Source organism: Falco naumanni, chromosome 1, assembly GCF_017639655.2.
Source record: "Falco naumanni isolate bFalNau1 chromosome 1, bFalNau1.pat, whole genome shotgun sequence".
Taxonomy (NCBI): Eukaryota; Metazoa; Chordata; class Aves; order Falconiformes; family Falconidae; genus Falco; species Falco naumanni.
The window spans coordinates 108,209,036-108,230,641 of NC_054054.1; the positions used below are offsets into that span (position 1 = coordinate 108,209,036).

Sequence of the window (21,606 nt, forward strand, 5' to 3'; positions counted from 1 at the left end):
GCGCTGGCGGCGCTGACATTTAAAAGCAGAATCTGAGTACAGTCAAATGCGTGCGGTTGTTGCCTAGATCCCCCTTTCTCTGGACGGTTGGTTAACTTAGTGCTCCCGTTGCTTTCTTCTCACTTCTCTTTATTTTTCATGTATAATTAAAAATTCCTGATCATGGTGCTGTTTGCTTCCCTGCCAGCAGCCCAGGTGGCGTGTAACTGTTAGTATGGCTCTACCTGGGTCCCTCAGTATTTTAACATGAGTTTTGGAGCTTAACAGTGCTGTGGCTGTGGCTGAACGTGGGACACGGTCGGTCCCTGGCCATTTCACTGTAACCTACAGCAGTGCTATCTGGACAGCAAGCAAAGGAGTGCTGAATATTGTCTTTAGGGGAATTACCAGGGACAGACAGTGGTTTCCTTTAAGTAGCTTGTGATTAATCTGATTTAAAGCAAGGAAATCTGCAAGATGCCCCTGTTTGCGGCTATTGCATGAGAGCAGCGCGTGTGACAGCCAGATACATGATCCTGGCATCTGAGATAACGTCTGTGCCAGCTCACCCGGGACCAACAAAATCTGAGCGTCAGCGAGCAGATGGCTAAAAACGAAGCATGGAAAGGACTAAAATTCCCTTCATCTCGGCCGTCACCTGTCCTTGTGGCTAAACACACAGCTGGCCTCACAGCTGAGTATGTGCCGTGTCGTGCGTGACCATGCCGGGAGGCGGTCCGGGGTGTGCTGGGGCGCGGCGGTGCTTTGGCTGGGTGCCACCTCCATCCCCATCCAGAAGGGGCTGGGTGCCCCTTTTGCCCCGGCATGAGCCTGGGGCAAAGGGTCCAGTGCTGCGAGTTGGTACCCACAGGGAGAGGGTGAGCTGCGTGGGTGGGAGGCGACTGTGCCAGTGACCCAGAGGAGGGATGTGGTGATGCTCGTCGGGAGATGCTTTGTGCCTGGCGGCTGGGTAGCATGCACGGACGTGGAACAAACTCGGCACTGGGATTCCCTGCTTTGCCCTTGGGAAACAGAGAAGGAGGCTGGCTTTGCTGTGGAGCTGGGCTACTGTGGGAGTTCCTGAAGCTCCTTTAGAAGGCTGCTGGGTTCAGGAGCCCCTGCCATGCCCTCTGTAGCACCTTGCACCCCAGAAATGTGAACTCTGGGGTGGGGACCTCTGGCCAGAATAGTCCCCAATGGGGTTGGCTGATATATCTGGTTACGGCAGGATGCTGCGGCTGTGAGCTGCACCATAAATGAAATCTCCAGCCCTTTAGCTGTAATTAGTTTCTGTCATGGAAAGTTCCTGGAGTCACGTAGGCTCTTCTGCTTGCCCTGCCACGCCGCCTTCACTAGTACCTTGGGAAATGGGAGGGGAGACTGCTGGCAGCAGCAGGGTCTCTACCTCGAAGGGTGGTGAGCACAGAAGGGCGGCAGTGTCAGTGTGTGCACCAAAGGGCTGAGATAGGGAAGGGGCCCTGGGGCATCTGGAGTCCCCAGGGCATCGGCCACCTCATCCCCGTGCACCTGGCCTGGGGGCTGGATTGCCATGGGTTCTGTGCTGGGGGCTCCTGATATGCTATGGGTAAAGGCACGGCTTGTTCTTGCTGCTCCATCCCTGCTTTCAGCTTGTGCTGCTGCTGGCAAATACATGATACTGTGAAATACATGATACTCTGTCCTGGAGAAGCTCCTCTGTGGCCGGGGAGGTGATGGGGCAGTGCTGCAGGCAGGCCTTTGTCCTGCTGTCTTTGGACACTGCTGGTTCCTTGTCCCTTTCTTGGAAACCCCCCTAAAATACCAGCAAAAGGAGAACGGAAAATAGTGAGCAAAGTCCAGAGTTTATCCCGGTGCATCTCTTTCTGTCTGGGGTGGGTCGCAATTTGCAAGATGCGACAGAGCAGTGATCTCGCAGCACCCAGGAGGGTGAAGTGTTGCATTATCTGTGCATCTGTTTCCCCTCCTTCAGCTCCGGGAGGGGATCTGGGAACAAATGCCACAGCGGGGAGGTGTGTGGGTGGGAGTTGTCCCTCTCTAAGACCCCATCTACCACCTCTGTGTTCTCATATTTATTTATTTGTTTGTTTGTTTGTTTATTTACTTCGTCATATTTCCCCATTCTGGGAAAGTGGTTGTTTGGCTCTGAAGATGCTGAAAGTTCCTCTCCTGGCTGGGGAAGGCCAGGCAGTCTCAGTGTTTCATTTTAACCGCTTAGGCGAGGACAAAATCGCAGCATGCATGTGTGCGTGCCTGCTGGGGACCTTTGAACCGTCCCCATCTGCTCTGGGGCCTGGCGGCATTTTGGATGGGGGCTTTTCTCCACAAACCTCCTGATGGCAATGTGACAACAACCCCTGTGTGACATGGGGCTGCCTCCCCGGAGAGCGGTGCTGCCCGAGACGGGGACTGCAGGGTTAATGCTGGGTCAGGCTGACGCTGTTAAAGAAAACCATAAATAAATGCAGAAGTTCACAAGGTTAAAAAGCCTTTGAGTGGAAGAGTTGCTGTTTAAAAGCATAGCTCTTAAATGGGACCAGTAAGTGCTGTTGTTGGAGTAACTTCCCTGTGATGGGCAAATAGTGGAGGGTTTGTAAAGGAGCTGGAAGAGCAAAGGGGAAACCTGCGCCCGGCTCTGCCCACAGGCACCACCAGGATCTCTGCACTGGGGCAGAGCCGGCAGCAGCCACAGCATCTGCTGGGTGGAGAAACGACCCTTCAAGGCACCAGCACCCTGCACGCACCGAGCAGGATGGATGTGTGGTGGGAGAGGTGTTCCTGTCCCAATCACCAGCCATGGGGACAGCGAGTGAGCCGGCCTCGTGGGTGCATCTGTGCTGCTGGCAAGCTGTCACGGCTGGGTCTGGCTCTCCCTTGGCCTGCTCTCCTCTGCTGTCAGCTCTTGCATCAGCTAAGCGTGGCTGCAGTGAGAATCTGGATGCTGCCCAGTGTCCGGAACCTGCGTCTCCTCTGAACCGGATCGTCGCGAATTGGTGCGGGTGTTCCTGGGGTGGCTTCCTCCTCTCCCCTCGCATGGCTGCAGTGCCTGCTCTAGTCCACCCAGAGATGCCGACACATCACCTGCAGGAGGTGGGTCTGGCTGCAGCATCCCTGCACATCCCTGAGCATGTGCCCCACAGGCTGGGTATTTGCCCCCAGCATTCGGGGCAGATGGTGCTGAGCTCCCCTAGCTGGGCAGCATTCAGGTGGTGGGCAGTGGCACTGGGCTGCATGCTCTGCTCTGGGGCCCTGTGGAAGGGAAGGAGGGGACACGGTTCCCCTGTTGGTGCCAGTGGTGCCACTGGCTGTGCCCACTGCAGGGACAAGCACCTCAGCTGGGAGGTGACTGTGCAGCCCCCCAGGCACGGTGCAGCAGTGGCCGGTTGTGGGGTGATCGGTGTCCCCAGACAGGAGCAGCAGCAGCAGGGCATGCAAGAAGCCCTCATTAGGCAGCTGGCTACAGCCAGAAGTGCCCTGCAGGGCCTGAATATATTTGCATTGTAAGTCTATTGAAATCTGGTTTGGGTTTGTTGTTTTTTTTTTCCCTCGAAAGACACTTCTGTGCAGCGGGGCTCTTTGTTCGGCTGGTTCCTCCTCCCCTCCTGCCCTGATGCCGCCGGTCGGGGTCCCAGCGGATGGCTCTGCTCTGTCTTCTGCTGGATGCTGTCTGCTGCGGCCAGCCCTGCAGCAGCCAACGGTGGGAGATGCTTCTCCCCGAGCTGGCGGGGGATTAGTACTCCCTTGGGTTAGAGAGGGGAGCATGGTTTAGCCAAGGCAGCTCACCAAAGTGTGCATCCATCCCGGGAAAATGGCACCTGTGCTCCTGCTTTGTGGCAGTGCTGGGTTTTTCCTCCTGCTGAGGGTGGCCAGAGCAGCCAGAGGGAGCGCGCCGACCTCGCCGTGTCCCCCTGAGACGTGTTCAAATAGACTTGGCTTTCCCATCCCTAGTTACTTTATCAGTGTTTGCTAAGCAGAATAATTTGCATATGCAGATCACTAGCGACAACACTTCTTGGCTCTCTTGGCTGTAGCTGGGGAGTGGAGCCTGGCCAGCCTCAGCAGAGGTCCTGCAGATCTGCCTCCAGATAAGTCCCAGCTGCAAAGTTCAGGGATTGTTTGAAGATCTGGCAGATAAGGGAGACCTTTGTGCTTTCTGGGGCTTTGTGCCACGGGTGATTTTTGTTCCAACACTGTGAACCACCACCTCTTCCTTCTTCTTCATAGGTCTTGTGGTGGGAAGCAAACCTGGCCAAGCCATCTCGGCAGCGCTGGCACCAGCGTGGGTGGGACAGGAGCAGCCTGGGGCTTCGGTGCTGGCAGATACGGCCACAATCTCCTCCCTCTCAGAAGAGACGCAATGCCATAGCTGACCCAGGCCTTAATCTGATATTAGAGGCTTTTTCCTGTGAGCAGCCACCACCTTTCTTTCCTTCTCCAGTATTTTGAGAGGCCAAGGGCACCGCTGCTGCCCCTGGGGTCTCTGCCCTCCTCCTCACACTGGCTGTGGGACTTGCCCAGCTCTGGCATCTGCTTGGCTCCCCGAGGGCAGGAGGCTTGGAGCAGCTGCCCTGCGCTCCCCGCACCCCTCAGCAGCTGGGAGCACAGCTTGGGGCCCATGCAGCGCAGCCCTCGGGGTTCCCATCCCGCTGGAACGTGATACTGGGGGAGAAGTTTAATGCTGAGTGGGACTGAGGAGCAGCATGTTCAGGACACCCAGCAGGGAAGATCTGCTGTGCTCCTTGGTGGGTGCTGTGCTCCCCAGCCACCCTCTCCCCTCTTCCCCTAAGGAAACACCCCCTTTGACCCACACCAGTGTTGGAGCTGCAGGTGGCCCTGGAGCTGCTCTCCAGTTGCCACCAGCCTGGGTTGCCCACCACCAGCCCCAGCCTGGCCCTGGGCAAGCAGTAAGGCTCATGTGGCCATGGCTGTAGGAGCCTCTTGCACAAGAGTCCAGAAATAGCGATGCGTGGGCTGGCAGGCAGGGGCTGGGCAGATGCCAGGCAGACAGCCAGACACCAGGCAGGCAGCACGGGGCTGGCCGATGGCAGGGAGGAACCACAGGACTCGGCTTTGCAGTCTTGCGCCCAGCTGTGGAGAGGGTTGAGAATGTGGTTGACAGTATCTGCTCACCCAGGGCTGGTCTGTGTCACCGCAGGGTGATGGGTGCCTGGTTGTGGATGGGTGCTCCCCCCTGGCTCTGGGGGGAGAAGGGAGGTTCAGCTGCTTTGCAGATTTTGGGCGTTTGTGGTGGCTTTTGTAAAGGTGTGAAAAGAGCAGTGAAAACAATGTAAAAATCAAGTCCAACATTTTGGTGGGGCTGTTTTGTCCAGGCTGTGCAAGGGCACCTGCCTGGGGTGGTGTGTGCAGGCAGATAAGGCCCATCAGGTGCGGCACAAGGTCGGCTCCGATTTGGGCATCTCCAGTGCATGGGGAGGCTTTCTGAGATGCCTGCCTGCCCGGGCTGTGGGATACTTGCCTGCCTGGTCCTCCTGGGCCATGGCACTGCCAGGGCCTGCTGCATGGTGTTCCACTGGGGGTGCCCAGCTGATGGAGGGCTCCTGGGGGGTCTGGTGGCTGGTGGGCATCTCATCCAAGTGCTCCGCTCATGCCCTGTGTTGGATGAAGATGCGCAAAGAGAAGTTTGCACAGTGCTGTAGAGAGGTTGGTGCTATGGGCAGGAGTGGCCGGGAAGTGTGTCTGACCAGGGGAAGCATGTGGAAAAACCCCTGCATGCTTGCAGAGAGCTGTGCATGGAGAACTGGCTGCTCCGGTGGGACCTGTGGGCTGCTTGCTGCCTCCATGGCTCTGCAGCCATCGTGCTGGAGGGACCAGCTGCACCTGATGCTGCTGCTGCTGGTGCTGCTGTGTTCTCCCCAAGGCGAGCGGAGCGTGGTTTCCTGCTGTGAATGGGGTTGATGCGCTTAGCTGAACTGCTGTCGCCTTTCTGGTAGGTGGCTGTGCCGAGTGGCAGGGCGCCTCATGCTGTGGGTGCTGCCGGGGTGTGGGGCATGGCTGTGGAGGATGGAGGGGACTCTCCATTGGAACGTTTAAGGGACAAAGTGGGGACAGGCTGTGGTACCAAGCTAGAGCCCAAGCAGGAGCAAATGGGGGAGTTGGTGGGGGATGGAGAGCAGCAAACATGGTCACATCGTGGCCACCCTTGGGCAGGGCTGGCCCTGCCAGCGCCAGCAGCTTGGGGACAAGAGGAGCATTGGTACTGGGCAGTGCAGGAGCCATGGTGGTGCCCAGTAGCATCCCATGGGGCAGCTGAGAGGGCTGTGCTTGGCTCCCTGAAATACCTGGGAGTGGGGCAGGCGAGGGGTGGGCAATAGCAGCAGCGGGGCAGCACCCTGTGCCGCTGACTCGGCACCCGAGGACTCACAGCTCGTGGGGGTGGTGGGCTGTAGGAATGGGTCCTTGCCTTGCCGTGCTGGGGCTGGATATGCCCCCCTGGGGAGGCAGGGCTGCGCCAGGGGCAGCAGTGGCTCCTTGCCCTGGATGCCAAGTGCTGGTGGCTCCAAGTGCCCCAGGCATTGCTGCACTGCCCCAAAATGTATCGGCTGCATCCGAGCCTGGCGTAGGCACCCCTGGGAGTGGGGATCAGGTGGTGGCAGCACCTTGGCAAGGTCCCCTCAGGTTTCCCAGCCAGGGTGGCTGCCAATGCCACCCGCGTCCTGGCACTTCATGCTCCGGTGGCTCTACCTTCCCCTTGTGCCTGGCGGAGCGTTATCCCTCCTGCCCCGTTCCCATCTGGCCCGGGTGCCTGGTCCAGGCCCTTCCCCACACGGCTGAGCCCGCAGGCAGGATGCGGCCGAGGGCAGCAGTGGGGGATGCTGCCTGTACCACCGGGACCTGGGCAGCGGTGCCCGCACACGCTGAACCAGGGCAGTTCTCTGCACTTGAACGCTTGGCTGGCGCCCTGACATATTGGGGTTGATGACTCTGGCACTTTATATTTCCTTTGGCTACATGCAGCTGGAGAGGACAGTTTAACCCCTGCCTGCCCATGCCCTGCTGGGCCAACCCTGGTTGTATGGGGCAGGGCTCCTGGAGGTCCTGGGTCCTCCCGTGGCTGCCGGAGGCAGGGGGAGCAGGGCCAGGGGGAGCCCATGTCCTTCAGCCGTAGCAGTTTGAGGGGCTGGTGAGGTTTCCCCGGGAAGAGGGCACAGCATCCCTGGGCCATAGGAAGGAGATAAGACCATGGTGGAAAGGGTGATGGAGCTGGGCTCCCCCTTTCCCCCTGCTTTCCTTGGGGAGGCTTGGGGGGCAGCCGCATGCCCCTGTGCCACTACTTTCCCCTCCTCCTCCCTCCCGGTCCCCAGACCCCTGCGGAGGGTCGGCGTGGCTGCGTGCGGGGGGGATGCTGAGCTCGGCTCCCCCCAGCAAGGCAGGGGCGGGAGGCGGGACGCGCTGCCATTGCCAGGCGGCACCTCCTTCCCTGGGCACCCCTGGCAGAAGAGCCGCCGTGTGCCCGGGCAGGCGGCCGTGCCCGGCTCTCCCATCCAGCCCCCGCCCGGGCCTGCGGCCCCCCGCCTCCCGCCCTCGCCCGCCGCCTTTGTTGTGAGATGAGAGCCGGCTGGCGGGGCTGAGAGCCGGCACAACCTCCCGAGCATGGAGCCGCTGAGCCACCGCGGCCTGCCGCGGCTCTCCTGGATCGACACCCTCTACAGCAGTACGTGGCCTGGGCTGGGGGGTGGCGAGGTGGGCTGGGGTGGTGGGTCCCCCCTACCTGTTGTGCAGTGCTGTGTCGCGCTGGGGAGGGGTGCTGTGCCAGCAACCCTGTGCCGGGGGCTGCCGGGGTGAGCTGAGCCTGGGCAGGGGGCAGGAGATACTGGCAGGGGGTTGTGCTCCCCTCCCTGAGCATCCCGCACGCCCCAGTGGCAGGGTAGCGCTGGCCGGAGTCGGTCCGGCATCCTCCAGGCTCTGGGGACCTGCTGCCTGCTCCGGGGGGCTGGGTGGGCTGGGTGGGTGAAGTGGCCCTGGTGCAGTGGGGCTTGCTGGGGCTGGAGCAGCCTGACAGCTGGTGCTGCCCATGGGGGTCTTTGGGGAGGTGGGTGCTTTCAGCCCTGGCTGCCATCCCCGTCATTCCGTGGCCGTGGGAAGGCACCTCTCCCCCAGCCGTGATTTTTGTAGCGAGCTCCGAGGCGCTGTGCTGAGGATGCTGTGGCAACGCGGTGTCGGTACCCGGGGGCTGGCAGCTGCCAGGGCCAGGGGCGTCCTGCAGCAGCCCGGAGGTGCGAATCTCTCCCATCCCAATGATGGGTAGCAGGCAGGGACGAGCCCTAGAGCCGTTCTGGTCACAGTCCCGTGGCAGCTGTCTCAGTGGCAGCCAAGGGAGCCAGGGACACAGCTAGAGGATGGGAGGGCTTGGTTACAGGGTCCCCGTTGTTCGTTCTGGGGGAGCGCTGAGCTGCGTGGGCACCCCAGGAGTGGGTTTCGGGGTGCAGTGTTGAGCTCGGAGCCTGGCGTTTGTGGGGCAGTAAGGTTTGGCATGGGTGCGTGGGAAGGTGGGATGCTCTGGAGAAGAAGGGACAGTGTCCCCTGCACAGATCTGGCATCCACTGTGCCCTGCAGGGAGCAGGGGCTGCTGGGGGGCACATTGCGTAGGACTGAGACCCCTCAAGTTTTCCAGCTTGATGCCTCCAATGCTTACAGCCTGAGGCTGCATCCAGCAGTGGCAGTCCTGGGGTCCAGTGCAGCTTGTGCAGGTGGCTGGGCTGGAGCCTGGGGGCCGCATTCAGCCCCAGCCTCCGCACCCTCCTTCTCAGCGCAGCATCCCCACAGAGTGATGGCTCTGCCATCCCAAATCTTGCTCTGGCCACCCTGGCTGAAGCACAGGGGAGGCTGCTCGCCATGCCCGTGTTATGGGGGATGTGGGGCAGGGTCTGGCCTTCATCACACCAGGGAAGGTGGTGATGGTGCAGAGGAGATGCTGTTTGTGTTGAGCCACCCTTTGGAGGAGGCCCATGGAGGCAGGTCCAAGGCCAGCTCGCGCATCCATGTTGTCATGGTGAATTTTCACCCAGGCGCAGGGAGACCGAGGCATTTCCCCAAAACCTCGCAGGCTCTGTGCAGATGTTGGGCTTTTCCTGGCAGTGGAATGAGATGGGTGAGTGTTGGGGTGTGCTGGTGCACTGTCAGGGTGCTGGGGAACAGCATGCACCCAACTGGAAAGCAAAGAAGATGCCACTCAGAACTGCTGTGACTGTGCTGCCTCTGCCCGGGCTGGGCAGGAGCTGCCCGCTGCTCTTGGCTGTGCTCCCTCTTGGGGACCATCGTGCTGGGATTAGCCTGGGTCAGACCTGGGAAGACGTGGCAGAGTGGAAACAGTATTTTCCTGGGGAATATAGTCCCCTGTAGGGATGTATTCCTGGCCTTGTCACCCTCCTGGGTCCACCTGCCACCCCACAGGACCCCTGCCCTGATGGGTGCCAGCATCCCATGGGCGCCAGCCCTTCATGCATTGTGGGGCTGGATCCAGCTCAGCACCACAGGGCTACGTGTGGGAGCCGGGGTCACAAGGCTGTTTCAGGTCGGGATGTCCTCACCCTCCAAAGTGGCTCCCTTGGGCCAAGCTGCCTCCCTCCCCTTGGTCCCCACGCCTGGGGTGGAGCAGGAAGATTTCCACTGCTGCTAAAAAACGGGAGCAAAAATAGCACTGGGTTTTGGCACGGGCACAGGAACAGGCTGCAGGGGCAATGCAGCTGCGGAGGAAGGAGGGAGGCGCTTGGTTTGGGCTGGCTGGGTGGCAGGAGCACCCCACAGGCAGGGAGATGCAGGGGCCAGCCCCTTAGTGTCCCCTTGCCCAGCAATGTCCCCTTTGCCCATCCTGGCTGCTTGGTAATGCTTGGTTCCCTCCCTGCACCGGTTACTGGGGAGGTACCTCTGCCTGGCCTGACTGGGTGAGAGCCCAGTAAATACTGCACAGCTGTTGGTGGCACAGCTGGAGGCACAGCTGGAGCCATGGGGAGATGGCTCTGGCCTCCCTCCTGTGGGCAGCACAGGGTCCCTCTCCCTGGGTGCCTGGTGGGGCACTACCTGTAGGTCTCATCCCCAGCTCAGGTCTGGGATGTTGATCTGCTCCAACTGGGAGAGATAGCTGTGTGAGAGCCAGGTCCTTCTGCGTCCCCACAGGCCAGGCCCTTCCCCCTCCATGCCATGGATGCCGCCTTCCCTGCACCACTGCAGGTGTCATCTCCCAGGGTCCCCAGCCACCTCGTTAAAGCTGTGTTCCTCATTACCGAGCCACTCCAGCCTGGGTTGCCAGGTCTCCCCCAGTGCTGGTGCCACTCTGGGTACCCCTGTTGCCCGCCCCACAGTTCCACCTTGGAGCTGCAGACCTTGGCCTTGGGGGAGGGGAGGTGGTGGAGCCTTATGGTCTCTGAGTTGGTGTGTTTGGTGGGCACCGTCACCTTTGTCCCCTCCCGGCTGCCTTGGCTCCCCCTTAGACCCTGCCTGACAGGGAAGGGCGCTTGGGTGAGAGGTTTGGGTATCTCTGGGGGATCCCCAGCCCGGGCACAGTGCCAGGCTGGGTGGGCTCAGGGGGTCTGCTTGGGGTGGGTGTTCCGAGGAGGTGGCCAGCATCAGGAGACTCCAGTGCTAATGTACCTCATCCTGCCTTGTTCCTGGCTAATATTGGAGGCGTCCCAGCTGGGACCTGTCAAAGGCAGAAGGGACGAGGGACATCCCACTGTGAGGCAGGACAGGTTAGAGCCAGGGATCCTCTTTCCCTGGAAGCTGAGGACCAGGGGATCTACAGGGTCCCCCATCTTTGCCCACCCAGCTCTTTCATTCCTAGACAGCTCCTGTGGTGACCCAGCAAGGGTAGCACCCTAGCCTCTGAGGGATGGTTATTAGCTGCTAATTGCTAATGAAGCAAGGACTTAGAGGGGTTGTGGTGTCCTGGCAGAGCTGGGATGCATCTGGCCCATCTCAGGGCTCTCCTCCATGCCACCCCCAGGTGCAGGATGGGACCACCCATCCCTGCCCACCCGCACCGGCAGGGCTTCTGGCCTGAGCAAGCTTCGCTGTGCCCTTTGATTTAAAGATCTATCCACTTGCAATACGAAGCTGAATGCAATATTAATGTGCTGAGTGGCGTTGGAGGGAGTCAGGGGAGTCTTTGGCCAGGGTGGCAGGGCTTTGGGGGTGTGAAGTGGCAGCGGTGTGGGGTTTGGTCTGGGATGGCTGATCCAGACCCTGTGCACTCTGTTTTGGCCAGGGTATCGGCCAGGATCTCCCCACTGTCCCTGCCCAGGGACCCTGTGGGGACAGCCATGGGGCTGCTGGGTGAGGAGGGGAATGCAGGGCTGGCAGGGGTTGGGTTGGGTGAGCTGTGCCCACTGCCTCTTTGGGAGCTGCCGAGGAGGTCTTGGCCACAGGCCCTGGGTGGGGGTGCTGGCTGCACCCCGCGGCCGCCCCTGCCGCAGCCGGGCTCCCTTCCCCCTCCCCTTTGTCAGCATCTCGGGGCTGCTGCAGCCACCTCTTCCCACTGCCACCGAGCTGCTGCCGTTTCCATGGTAACAGGTTAGGATGTACCCCCATCCCCTGCTGTGCCCAGGGGACCAACTGCAGACCCTGGGGTCCCCAGCTCCCACTTGGGGCTCTGCCTTCCCAGAAAGGCTTCCCCTGTGCCATGGGCAACAGGGGGGTTGTGGGTCACCATGGGGCACCCAAAAATGGGTGCTGGCCTGGCGTGGTGGTGGCCTCACCCTGTGCTGGGGAAAGCAGAACCCTCCTGCCCCCAAGCATGGCCCAAGCTGCCCACCCGCCATGGAGCTGCCACTGTCCCCTTCATTCCAGGGGGGGTGGCACTGTCCTCCGTGCTGCAGACCCAGCCGTCCTGGCACCCACTCCTACGCTCCGAGAAGGATGGGCATGGGGAAGTGGGAGGATGGTGGCTGTGGCTGCCAGCCCAGCTCCGTCCCTCCCTGGGGATGGCACAGGAATGGCGGCCACCAGGCAGGCAGGGCAGAGCCGCTCGCGTGGGGCTGGGACGTCTGGCAGAGCAGCTGTCCCTGCACAGAGGAGGCCTGAGGCCTCTTGGTGCAGTTAATTATGCAAATATAGGGAAGTGTGTCGGGCAGAGGATGCCTGGCAGCCAAGGATGCTCCCTGTGATGCCCTGCCTGCTCAGCCGGGCAGGCAGCAGGGCCCGGGGGGGCTGTGGGGGTGTGTGTCTGTGCTTGGCCCCGGCTATCAGTCGTGGGGTCGGTCACCCACAGGCTGTGGTGGTTGTGATGTGCAGTGTGGTGACCCTTGGCCATGCCGCTGCCTGGATGCTCACCACCACGCTCTCTTCCCCTGGCAGACTTCAACTATGGTGCAGACGAGTACGACGCCGAGGGCAACGAGGAGCCCAAGGCGCTGCCAGAGGGCTCGGAAACCATGCCCTACATCGACGAGTCACCCACCATGTCCCCCCAGCTCAGCGCCCGCGGCCAGGACAGCGGGGATGGCGTCTCGCCCACACCCACTGATGGCCTGGGCACAGGGGTAGGTGCTGGGAGCGCGGCTGAAGCCGGGGCTGTGGGTGCCCAGCTGGGTTGTGCCAGCGGTGGCGGTGATGCTCTGGTGCTGCTGGAACCTGGGGGACTGTCCCCTGGCATCCCAAACCCTGCTGGCCCGTCACCATCCCGGTTCTGGGGAGCAGCACCCTGGTTTGCTGGGCGTGCCGTGGCTGTGGGACACTGTTCCTGCTCTGTCGTGCCATGCCGGTGGCAGAGTCAGGACGGCAAGGGCTGGTCGGAGAGCGGGGGCCGGGGGCTGGGGGCTTGCTGGGAAGTGGGGGGGGGTCCCCGGGGTCCCCGGCCGGGCCAGGGCGCAGCGCTCCGCCGGGCTGCCGGCTCCATCTAGCGGCACTTGGGGACGAGCCGCCGGCTGGGGAGGGACACGGTGTTCCCCCCCTCTTCTGGGGAACTCGGATTTAACCCCCTCCTCTCCCTCTGCTCTTCCGAGCGCATCCTCGGGAGGCCCTCGGGGTTTGTCCTGGATGTTTCACAGGGAGGATGCCTGCAGAGCTGCGGGGCGAGAAACCAGAGGGAAAATCGATGTTTTTCCAGAATCAAAGTTTCCGTAAAGCCCGGGGCCGGTGGGGCTGTGGCCCCCCGGGGTGCCCGGGGACGGTGGGCTCTTAGTAGCCCCTGCAAAGCGCCCGGGGCTGGGGGAGCTGCCGGGCTCCCGGGGCTGGTTGGGTGTTGCCCGGGCTGGGAAACGTGGTTTATTTATTTTTTAATTATTTTTTTTTTTTGTCGTGGAAAGTGTTAAACCCTTAACCCGGATGCTGAGGCAGAGGAGGCGAGAGGTGTGGCTTCCTCCCCCGGGCCCTGCCTCGCAGCATCCTCCTCCCCTAGCACCTAGCACCCAGCGGCAGCTCCCCGCTGGGGGAGGGTGGCTTGCTGCTCCCCCACCCGCGAAGGACCTGTCCTGGGGCTGAGTCCCCTGGCCCACAGCAGGATGCTGGGCACAGCCCCGGAGGCGGGCAGTGCAGCCAGCTGGGTGGGCACTGCCAGGACTGGGAAGCGCTGGTACCCGCACCTTTAATCCTGCGTGTCCAGCCTGTCAGTGCGCACAGGCTTGCGTGTGGGTCCCGCTGTGGCTGGTGGCACGGGGTACCAAGCTTACCCCATTGCTCCTCCAGTGGGGCGGGATGGGTGTCAGGAGGTTTCTGGTGGGACGTCTCTTCTTGCAAGCTCCAGGGGCAGCTGTGACCGTGCCTGGGGTCCCCAGCTGCTGGGTGCAGACACAGCCTGTCCCACCCTCTCCCACCTGGGACATGCCAGCAGCATGGTCGTGGGGTGGGGTGCTGGCCAGCCCCTGCTAGATGCTGCAGGGTTTGGCACTGCGGGTGGCTTTTCCCCAGGCAGGCACCATTCCAGCTCTGGGGGTCTGGCCCTAGCGGGCAGGGTCCTGGTGCCCTGGCACAGACCCCACTTAGCAAAGGCTGGACAAAGCCCAAGCTACAGTGCGGACCCAGGGCTGGGCACAGGCTCTGGAAAGTCCCCATGTCTGTGTCCCTGCCCACTTCTCGCAGCAGTTTGTTCCAGGCTTGGACAGGCGTGGGGAGGAGGGATGGCTCCTGTGGGCAGAGCACATGCGGCCGCTGGTTCCCCTTTTGCTGCCCAGGAGCTGGGGGTGGGGGAGCTGCTGAAACAGCTCTTGCGTTAGTATCCCTTCCTCCAGCCCAGTCTTGCCCCATTTGCCAGGGCCCACGGCGTCCCTCGAAGGCATCAGGCCACTGCTGGTGTCCCCACCCCCCAGCAGTCCCCAGGTCACGGTCAGGCTGAGGCAGCGGCGAGGTGCCAGCGCTGATCCCCGCAGGATGCAGGGAAGGTGCTGCGGGAAGGCATGCATCTGAGCTGTGTCACCCTGCCCTGGGACACCTCTGGGGTAGGAGGCAGATCCGGACCCCTTCTGGGGGTGCGGAGCCAGGTCCCTTTATGGCACCTGGTGCTGCTGCTGCCCTTGCAAGGTCGCTTCATGCTGGTGACAACCCAGCTTTCTGCTTGCCTGTGGGACACGCGGGGACCAGTGGGACCACGGCCGGAGGGATGCTCTCCCATTGCTGGCTGCCTGAGGGCTTGGGGGGGCTTTGGCGGGGCGCAGGGGACCCCTCCCCATGGGTCTCGTTGGGCACCCCGAGCTCGGCCAGCGCTGGGAGACGCGGCTGGGGGGCCGGCGTTGCCCACAGGCCGATGGCGATGGCGGAGCAGCCCCACCTCCAGCGCCAGGAGCTGCATTTCCTGTAGCGAGCGAGCAGGGCGGAGCGGCGGGGCCGGCCGGGGCGCAGGGCGGCGGGCAGCGGCCCTCCACCGCCGGCGGCCCCGGGGGGCTGAGCGGAGCCCAGGGCCGAGCCAGGCTGTCCCCCTCGTCCCAGCGCCGGTGACCCCGGAGTTGGCACCGCCGCCGCTCGGAGGCGGTTGTGCGGGTGCCCCGGGAGCGCCTGGCGCTGCGGCTGGGACGCCGGGGCTGAAGGCCGGAGCCGGGGCAGGCAGGAGCACTGGGGATCCCATAATGGCTCCTTTCATCCCGCGGTGGTGGCCGGCATCCAGGGCTGAGTCAGCCTGGGCCGGCTCGGCGGCGTGAGCCCCTCGCCTGGAGCTTTGCGGGGTCCCCTGTGCCCCCCACTGCCCGGCTGGCCATGGAGGATGAAGAGGAGGCCATAGGGTACCTGGATAAAGTGCTGGAGGATGAAGATGACTCTGAGCCAGGAACCCCCACCAGCCCTGGGTCTCCGTTCTCGGCCAGCGAGAAGGTGGGCGGCGGGGGCACCCCGCTCCCGCGCTGGGCGGTGGGTGGGGGGGACAAGGGGTGTCTTGCAGGTGCTTGTGATGCCCAGGTCTCGGGGCAGCTCCTGGGTCGGTGCAGCGGGTGCTGTGGGGGGCAGAGCTGCAGGGGCAGCGGGAACATCACCTCAGCCCCACCACTCCCCCGGGGCAGCCGGCAACTGGGGGGCACGGGGCAGGGCTGGGCTAGTCATCGGGTGCAAAGGATTCAGTGGGTGCTTGCACAGAGTGAGGTGAGCAGCCAGCTTTGTTCCTGGGGGGGAGTGGGGGCCACGTGTGCTGCTGGGGGGGGCTGTGTGGCTCAGCAGAGCCCGCGCCTGATGCTCAGGAAGGGGCTGGACCACGCTCTGCCACTGCCCTGCCGCATGACCAGCAGCAACCCCTAAACGGGACCAGACCCTGGTGCTGGGGGTGGCCCTGGGGGGTCCCCTGTGCTGGCAGGCACACCGCGACCCCCTTCTCCTGCCGGGGCCGCCTGGGTGCCCCCAGGGAGCTGGCACAGGACTGGAGGAGGGCTCTGGTCCCCATCTCCCGCATGGGGCGGCCACCAGACCCTGTTCTAGATTTGCTGCTCTGGGTGCTGGAGGTCCAGCTGGCATCATCCCTGTGGGGTGCTGTGGGCCCGAGGCGTGGATGGGCCCTTTATCTCCCCAGCTCCAACACAGGGCCCAGGCTGGGGGAAGCAGGAAGAGCCCATGACTAATCGGTGGCAAAGAGCCTACAAGCTCCCAGCACACAAAAGTGACCCCCCCTGCACACACCAGTGCTACACCAGTCACCATGACCCAGCCTTAATGGTGCAGCCTGGCAGGGAGCCATGAGGTGGGCACCCCAGTTGGCACAGCAGCCCCCAGGGCTGGCTGGTGGATGCCGGAGTGGGACAGGGAGATGCTGATCCACAGCCATGGGGCTGTGCCCCTCTGGGTGTCTGTAGCTGCCAGGACCCCAGCACAGTGGCCAGGGCTGGCAGGGGCCAGCAGCATGCGCAGGGGTGAAGCAGGACCAACATCCTCCCCAAACCATCCCAAATGGCACATTGCTTGGAGCAACCGATGTCCCCGTGGCTCTGCCTGGCCGCTGTCTGGGTGGCAAACCCTGGTTCCTGGGTGTGATTTTTTTTTAAGGGGGGAGGCTGAGGCATCCTGTGCATTCAAGGCAGTCCCGGGGCTGGCGTGCCTGTGCCGGGGTGCTGGCAGAGCCTTGCTGAGGGTCCCAGAGCCCCCCAGTCCAGCCATGCATCACCCATCTCCAAGCCACAAGGGTCGTGCCACCGGAGCGTTGGTGCTGCAACAGACCTGGGCACGGGCTGAACTGCCAGCTGCTGGCGTGGCAGCGGGTACCTACACAGCCCGGGACCTGCCCCGGTGCCACCAGGCAGCGACTGATGGGGTGGCACTTTCCCAGGAAAGCCTCAGCTGGGGAAAAGGGTGGTGCTGGACCACGTGGCAGCACCATCCACTGCCGGGCATGATTTCACCGGGCGCCTCTGGACTCTGCCCTGGGAGAGTCCTGCCGTGCTGTGCACCACCCTGGAGTGCTGCCAGCAGTGCCGGGCTCCTGGCCAGGCAGGAGCAGGGAGGGGAGCAAAGCCAGTGCACCCAGTGGCTTCCCAGCTGGCTCCAGCCTGGCTGTGCTGCCCAGTGGGCATATGCCCAGCCCTTGCCACAGAGCTTCCCACCCATGTGGGGATGCCAGGGGTGGGCTGGTGGCATGAGGGGTCTCCTCCCATGCCGCTTGCTGGCTCAGACAGGCTCCTTGCTGTGTTGCACAGGGCGAGCGAGATGCTGGCAAAGGCCTGGAGATGCGGAAGCTGGTGCTCTCCGGTTTCCTGGCCAGTGAGGAGATCTACATCAACCAGCTGGAGGCCCTGTTGTTGGTGAGCTAAGCCCCCAGACCAGACACCCCCTTCAGGGATGTCCCCAGCAGGGATGGGTGGGAAGGTGGGTGGGTGGATGGGTAGGTGGATGGATGGATGGATAGAGGGATGAGTGGGCAGGTGGTTGGATGGGTAGGTGGGTGGGTGGGTGGGTGGCGTAATTTCTTCCTGGGCAGCCTCCCCCAGGCAGGCCTGGCCCAGACGCCACCTGGGCAGAAGCAAAGCTGCAGAAGCCACACTGGAGCCAGCCTTGCTCTGGCCCATCAGCCCCCATCTTGCTTCCCCCTGCCACCAGTGTGCCTGCCAGGGAGGTATTTATAGCCCTGCTTCCTCTTGTGGAGTTGCTAGCCCTTGTGGTGGAGACGCTGTTGCACAACACAGGGGTTACCACCGCCATGGGGCAGTCTGCAGGGATGCACAAACTGGGAATGGCCCCTTGATCCAGCTGCTGGCCAGGACACGTCCCAGACACCCCTCGCTGCTGGCTCAGATCCCCTTCATCCCCAGCTTCTCCTCCCAGCCCTTGTCTCACTTTCCCTTCTCCTCCTTTGGCAGCCTATGAAGCCACTGAAGGCCACGGCCACTACATCACAGCCTGTCCTCACCCTCCAGCAGATTGAGACAATTTTCTACAAGATTCAGGACATCTATGAGATCCACAAGGAGTTCTACGACAGCCTGTGCCCAAAAGTGCAGCAGTGGGACAGCAATGTCACCATGGGCCACCTCTTCCAGAAGCTGGTATGCATCTTCCCTGGGGCTTGCTCCGCTTGGAAGAGGAGGGCCAGGGAGATGGAGCATCACGCTGCAGGGCTCAGCCCCAGGGCATGGCTCAGCTCACGCCCTGCCACGTGCTCACTGGTGGCCATGCGACTGGTTGCATCCCTCCCTGCAGCAGTTGCTGCTGCCTGCCAGAGCCCTCCAGTCCTGGGATGGGAGTTAGTGTAGCCCCAGTGCCCCTCTCCGCAGTGGGGATGCCCACAGCTGGCGGGTCCTGGGTGCAACTGTGGTGAGATTTCGGTTGGAGGTGTGTGGTGTGGCGTCACCGTGGGGCTGGCAAGAGCCCAGGCATTCGGGTGGGTGGCCCACTGGGGAGAGGCAGGAGGTCGCTGCCTCTTCACTGCCTGTGGGTGCTGCGGCAGTGGCTCCCCAGGGTCACGCTCTGGGTCCTGCCACAGCTTTGAACTTGCAGTGGGGGCAGGGGCTGTGCCCGTGGGTGCCATGGCCATGCTGGGGAGGGAAGGAGGAGAGGGCAGGTTGAAGGGTGCTGGGAAGTGGCTGTAGCTTCAGCCTTTGCTGCCCAGGCACTTGTTACCTCTTTGCTGGATTTCAGAGGTTTGTGGGGGTACAGGGCTGGGCAGGACCCCCACCATCCTGCCCAGGCGAAGGCTCTCCCTGCGGAGCCAAGCGTGTGGCCCTGCAGCTGGCTGTGATCTGGCAGTGTCCCGCCGGGAGGGGACAGCACTGGGCAGTGTCCCCTCGGTGGCTGCCTGGCTGCTCACGCTGTAAGGGGGGGCTTCAGCATCGTGCTGGGTGCCTGGCTAACCCCCACTCCCCACAGGCCAGCCAGCTGGGGGTCTACAAGGCTTTTGTGGATAACTACAAAATCGCACTGGAGACGGCGGAGAAGTGCAGCCAGAGCAACTATCAGTTCCAGAAAATCTCGGAGGTAAGCTGGGCTGGGGGGCCATGGCCAGGCTGTCCCGGCACACGGCAGAGAATGCCATCCCCGTGGCTGAGCCACCCGTGTCTGCCCCACAGAGGTGCTCCCCCTGCCCTGGGGACTGTCCTGGGGGCAGGGACATCAGTGGCTGCGGGGGAGGGTCATGCTCTCTGAGTATTGTAGGGCTTTGCCCCCCACCTTGTGCAAGCTCGGGTCGGGCTCAGTCCCCACTGCTGTCATTTCTGGGACGCCCAGCACCCTCTCGCCCCATCCAGTGAGCATGGGTGCTGGGTGCTGGGCACCTGTGGCTCATCTCCTGCTGGCTGCATCTCTGTGCCTGGCTTCCCTATAGGAACAGGGACCTCCGTGGCTGCAGCCTGGCCCCCTGCTCCCTCCAGCCCCTTCTGTAGCAGGGCTCTTAGCTCGGTGGGGCTGCTATAGGGCTGGGGGTCCTGCTCCAAGGTACCCCATGGGCTCACCGTGTCCTGACAGCTGGGCACAGCCAGAGCTGCTCCCGGCCAGGCAGCATCCCGTACAGTCCACACCTCCACCCCAGCACCCATGTGTGGCCTCCAGCGTGGCCAGGCTGGGGCTGGGGGCAGGTATCAGGGGGCAGGAAGGGTGGGGGGGACCCCATGACCTTGAGCAATGACCACACACCCCCAGCCCCCCTTGGGCTGCTCTGATGGGCCTTTCCCTCCCTAGGAGCTGAAGGTGAAGGGCCCCAAGGACTCGAAGGAGAGCCACACGTCTGTCACCATGGAGGGTACGGCAGGCGCGGGCGTGGGGAGGGGGACGCAGCCTTTTGTCTGTGCGCGGGTCTGGCGTGGATGAATTACTGAGCGGCTCCCGCGAGCGGAGCCCTTTGTGTTCCCGTGTGCCGAGCCAGTGAGGAGAGGGGGGACACAGCTCTTGAGGATGCTGGGGGCGTGCAGGAGCCCCCCACCCCCTGCCCACCCCCTCATCCCCGCCCGCCGGCTGCGCCGAGAGCTGTGCTGAGGGCCGATGCCGTGCTGCAGCCGGGCTGAGCTGGCGCGGGGTGGCAGAGATGGCTGCGTGGAGACGGGGCTGCCATGGAAATCCTCGTCGTTGTCCGACTCTGCTGTAACTGCACCTACGGTGAGGCGAGGGGGGCGGCTCCGAATTCAGGTGCCGGTGGGGAGCCACGCTGCGGGGACACTGGCCCGGGGCTGGCTGTCCTTGCTGGGGGGTGGGGGCTGCGTCGTGCTCTGCAGCCTGAAGTTGGGAGCGTCTTTGTTCCAGGCTTTATTGAATCATCTTGGCTCCGGCACACGCGGCCACGCGCTCGCCTTCCCTGCTGGGCAGGTGCTCGTGCCGGTGGAGGGACATCGAGGGGCTGGGGCAGGCAGGGGGACCCCCTGTGCCTGGGCTGTGCTGCGGGGACAGCGGTAGGGAGGGATCCCCGTTTGCTTGCCGGAGGCTGTGAGTGTCTGGGGGCTGGAACGTCCATCTCCGTGGCTGGGCAGGAGAGGCACCGGGTGTCCCTGCCTGCCTGCCCCCGTGCTGCCTGCGTGGGGGTCCCAGGCTGGCGGAGCGGCGCTGGCCAGCGAGGAGCCCAGTGCTCCTCCCTTGTGCTGGGATATCCCCTCCCGGGGCTCCCTGGTGCTTTGCATGTGCCTGTAGCGATGGTAGCAGGAGGGTCCATCCTCCCCGTGTGTCTAGGGTGGGAGAAAGCGGGGGGACACCCTGCCTGCCCCCCTCCATCCTAGAGCAGGGCTCTCCCTGGCTGCCGCATGGAGCGGGGCTCTGATTTTACTCGCTGGCATGGAGTCATGGGTGATGCAGCCTCCAGTTCGGGGTCTAGCCATGCATCCTCGCCTCCCGAGCAGAGACCCTCTGCCAGGACAAGGGTCCCTCTCTCAGGACCCGGCTCCACAAGGCAGCACCTTCTGGGGGAAGGGGATGGGAGCCCCCTGTGGCTCATGGCACAGGGTGGTGGCACCTTTCCCTCCTCTCCCCTGGCCTGAATGCCCGGCCCTACTTGGCCCTGGCAGTTTGGGGAAGTGCTCCGAAGTGAAGGGAAAACCCAGAGGCATCAGCCTGGCTGTAAGCAGCCCGGGGAGCTGTGTGAGCAGCTGGCCATGGGGAGCAGCACTGTGGATGTGCTCTGTGCCTTTGCCTGCCCAAAGAACTGTGGAGGAGGCTGCTTGGGGTGAAATGTGCCTCTGATGAGCCCCCGGGCTGCTTTCCTGGTGGGAGGGTGCGTGGCAGGAGAAAGGGGGTGTCTGTGCCCTGTGTGTGGGGCAGCTCTGCCCCATTGCCCTGGACAGAGCCTCGTGTGCAGTTGTGGGGTGCTGTGGGGAGGGAACACAGGACAGCGGTGCTGGGACCGTGCCTTGGCACCTGCGTTCTCTGTAGGTGTGTGTTTTGCTGCTGCTGCTGGAGCAGCCTGGGTTCCCCTTGCACCCAGGGCTGGCTGCCAGAGGGGAAGTGCAGGGTGTCCCGGGCGGTGGCAGAGACCGGTGGGAGCAGGGCAGGGACTGAACGTGCCGGTGAGCCAAAAGGGAAACTGAAAAAGCTGCTGGGAGGATGAGCAGCTCTTCTGTTCTGCAGCCACTGCACGGCAAGCTGGTGGTGCTGGTGCCCGCACCATGTGCGGGGAGGTCCTTCATCCCCGAGGGGGACATACTGGCACAGTCATGGTGGGGACGTCCTGCAGTCAGGACAGCACGATGTTCATGGTGGCTCCTCTGGCTTTGCCACCCATGACCCGTGGCAGCAGAGGGCAGGAGGACATGGTGGCTGTGTTGGTGCCCCCATGGTGCCCTGTCCTGGGACAGGGACGGA

At 63.1% G+C, this 21,606-nt stretch overlaps 1 protein-coding gene across 3 annotated transcripts in view; it reads left to right on the plus strand.

Moving 5' to 3' along the window:
• The window catches only part of ABR (ABR activator of RhoGEF and GTPase), a 41,577-nt gene that overhangs the window by 2,283 nt on the left and 17,688 nt on the right, over positions 1 to 21,606 (plus strand). Inside the window, exons 1-6 of one of the 3 annotated variants that reach the window (XM_040617000.1) lie at positions 7,442 to 7,648; positions 12,286 to 12,470; positions 17,031 to 17,135; positions 17,691 to 17,876; positions 18,697 to 18,804; positions 19,504 to 19,564. In XM_040617000.1, coding sequence (XP_040472934.1) covers positions 7,588 to 7,648; positions 12,286 to 12,470; positions 17,031 to 17,135; positions 17,691 to 17,876; positions 18,697 to 18,804; positions 19,504 to 19,564 — 706 coding nt within the window. In that variant the 5' untranslated portion in view covers positions 7,442 to 7,587. Of the gene's footprint in view, positions 1 to 7,441; positions 7,649 to 12,285; positions 12,471 to 14,735; positions 15,229 to 17,030; positions 17,136 to 17,690; positions 17,877 to 18,696; positions 18,805 to 19,503; positions 19,565 to 21,606 lie in introns of those variants that run through there. The other 2 variants (XM_040616990.1, XM_040617008.1) reach the window with 2 other exon arrangements.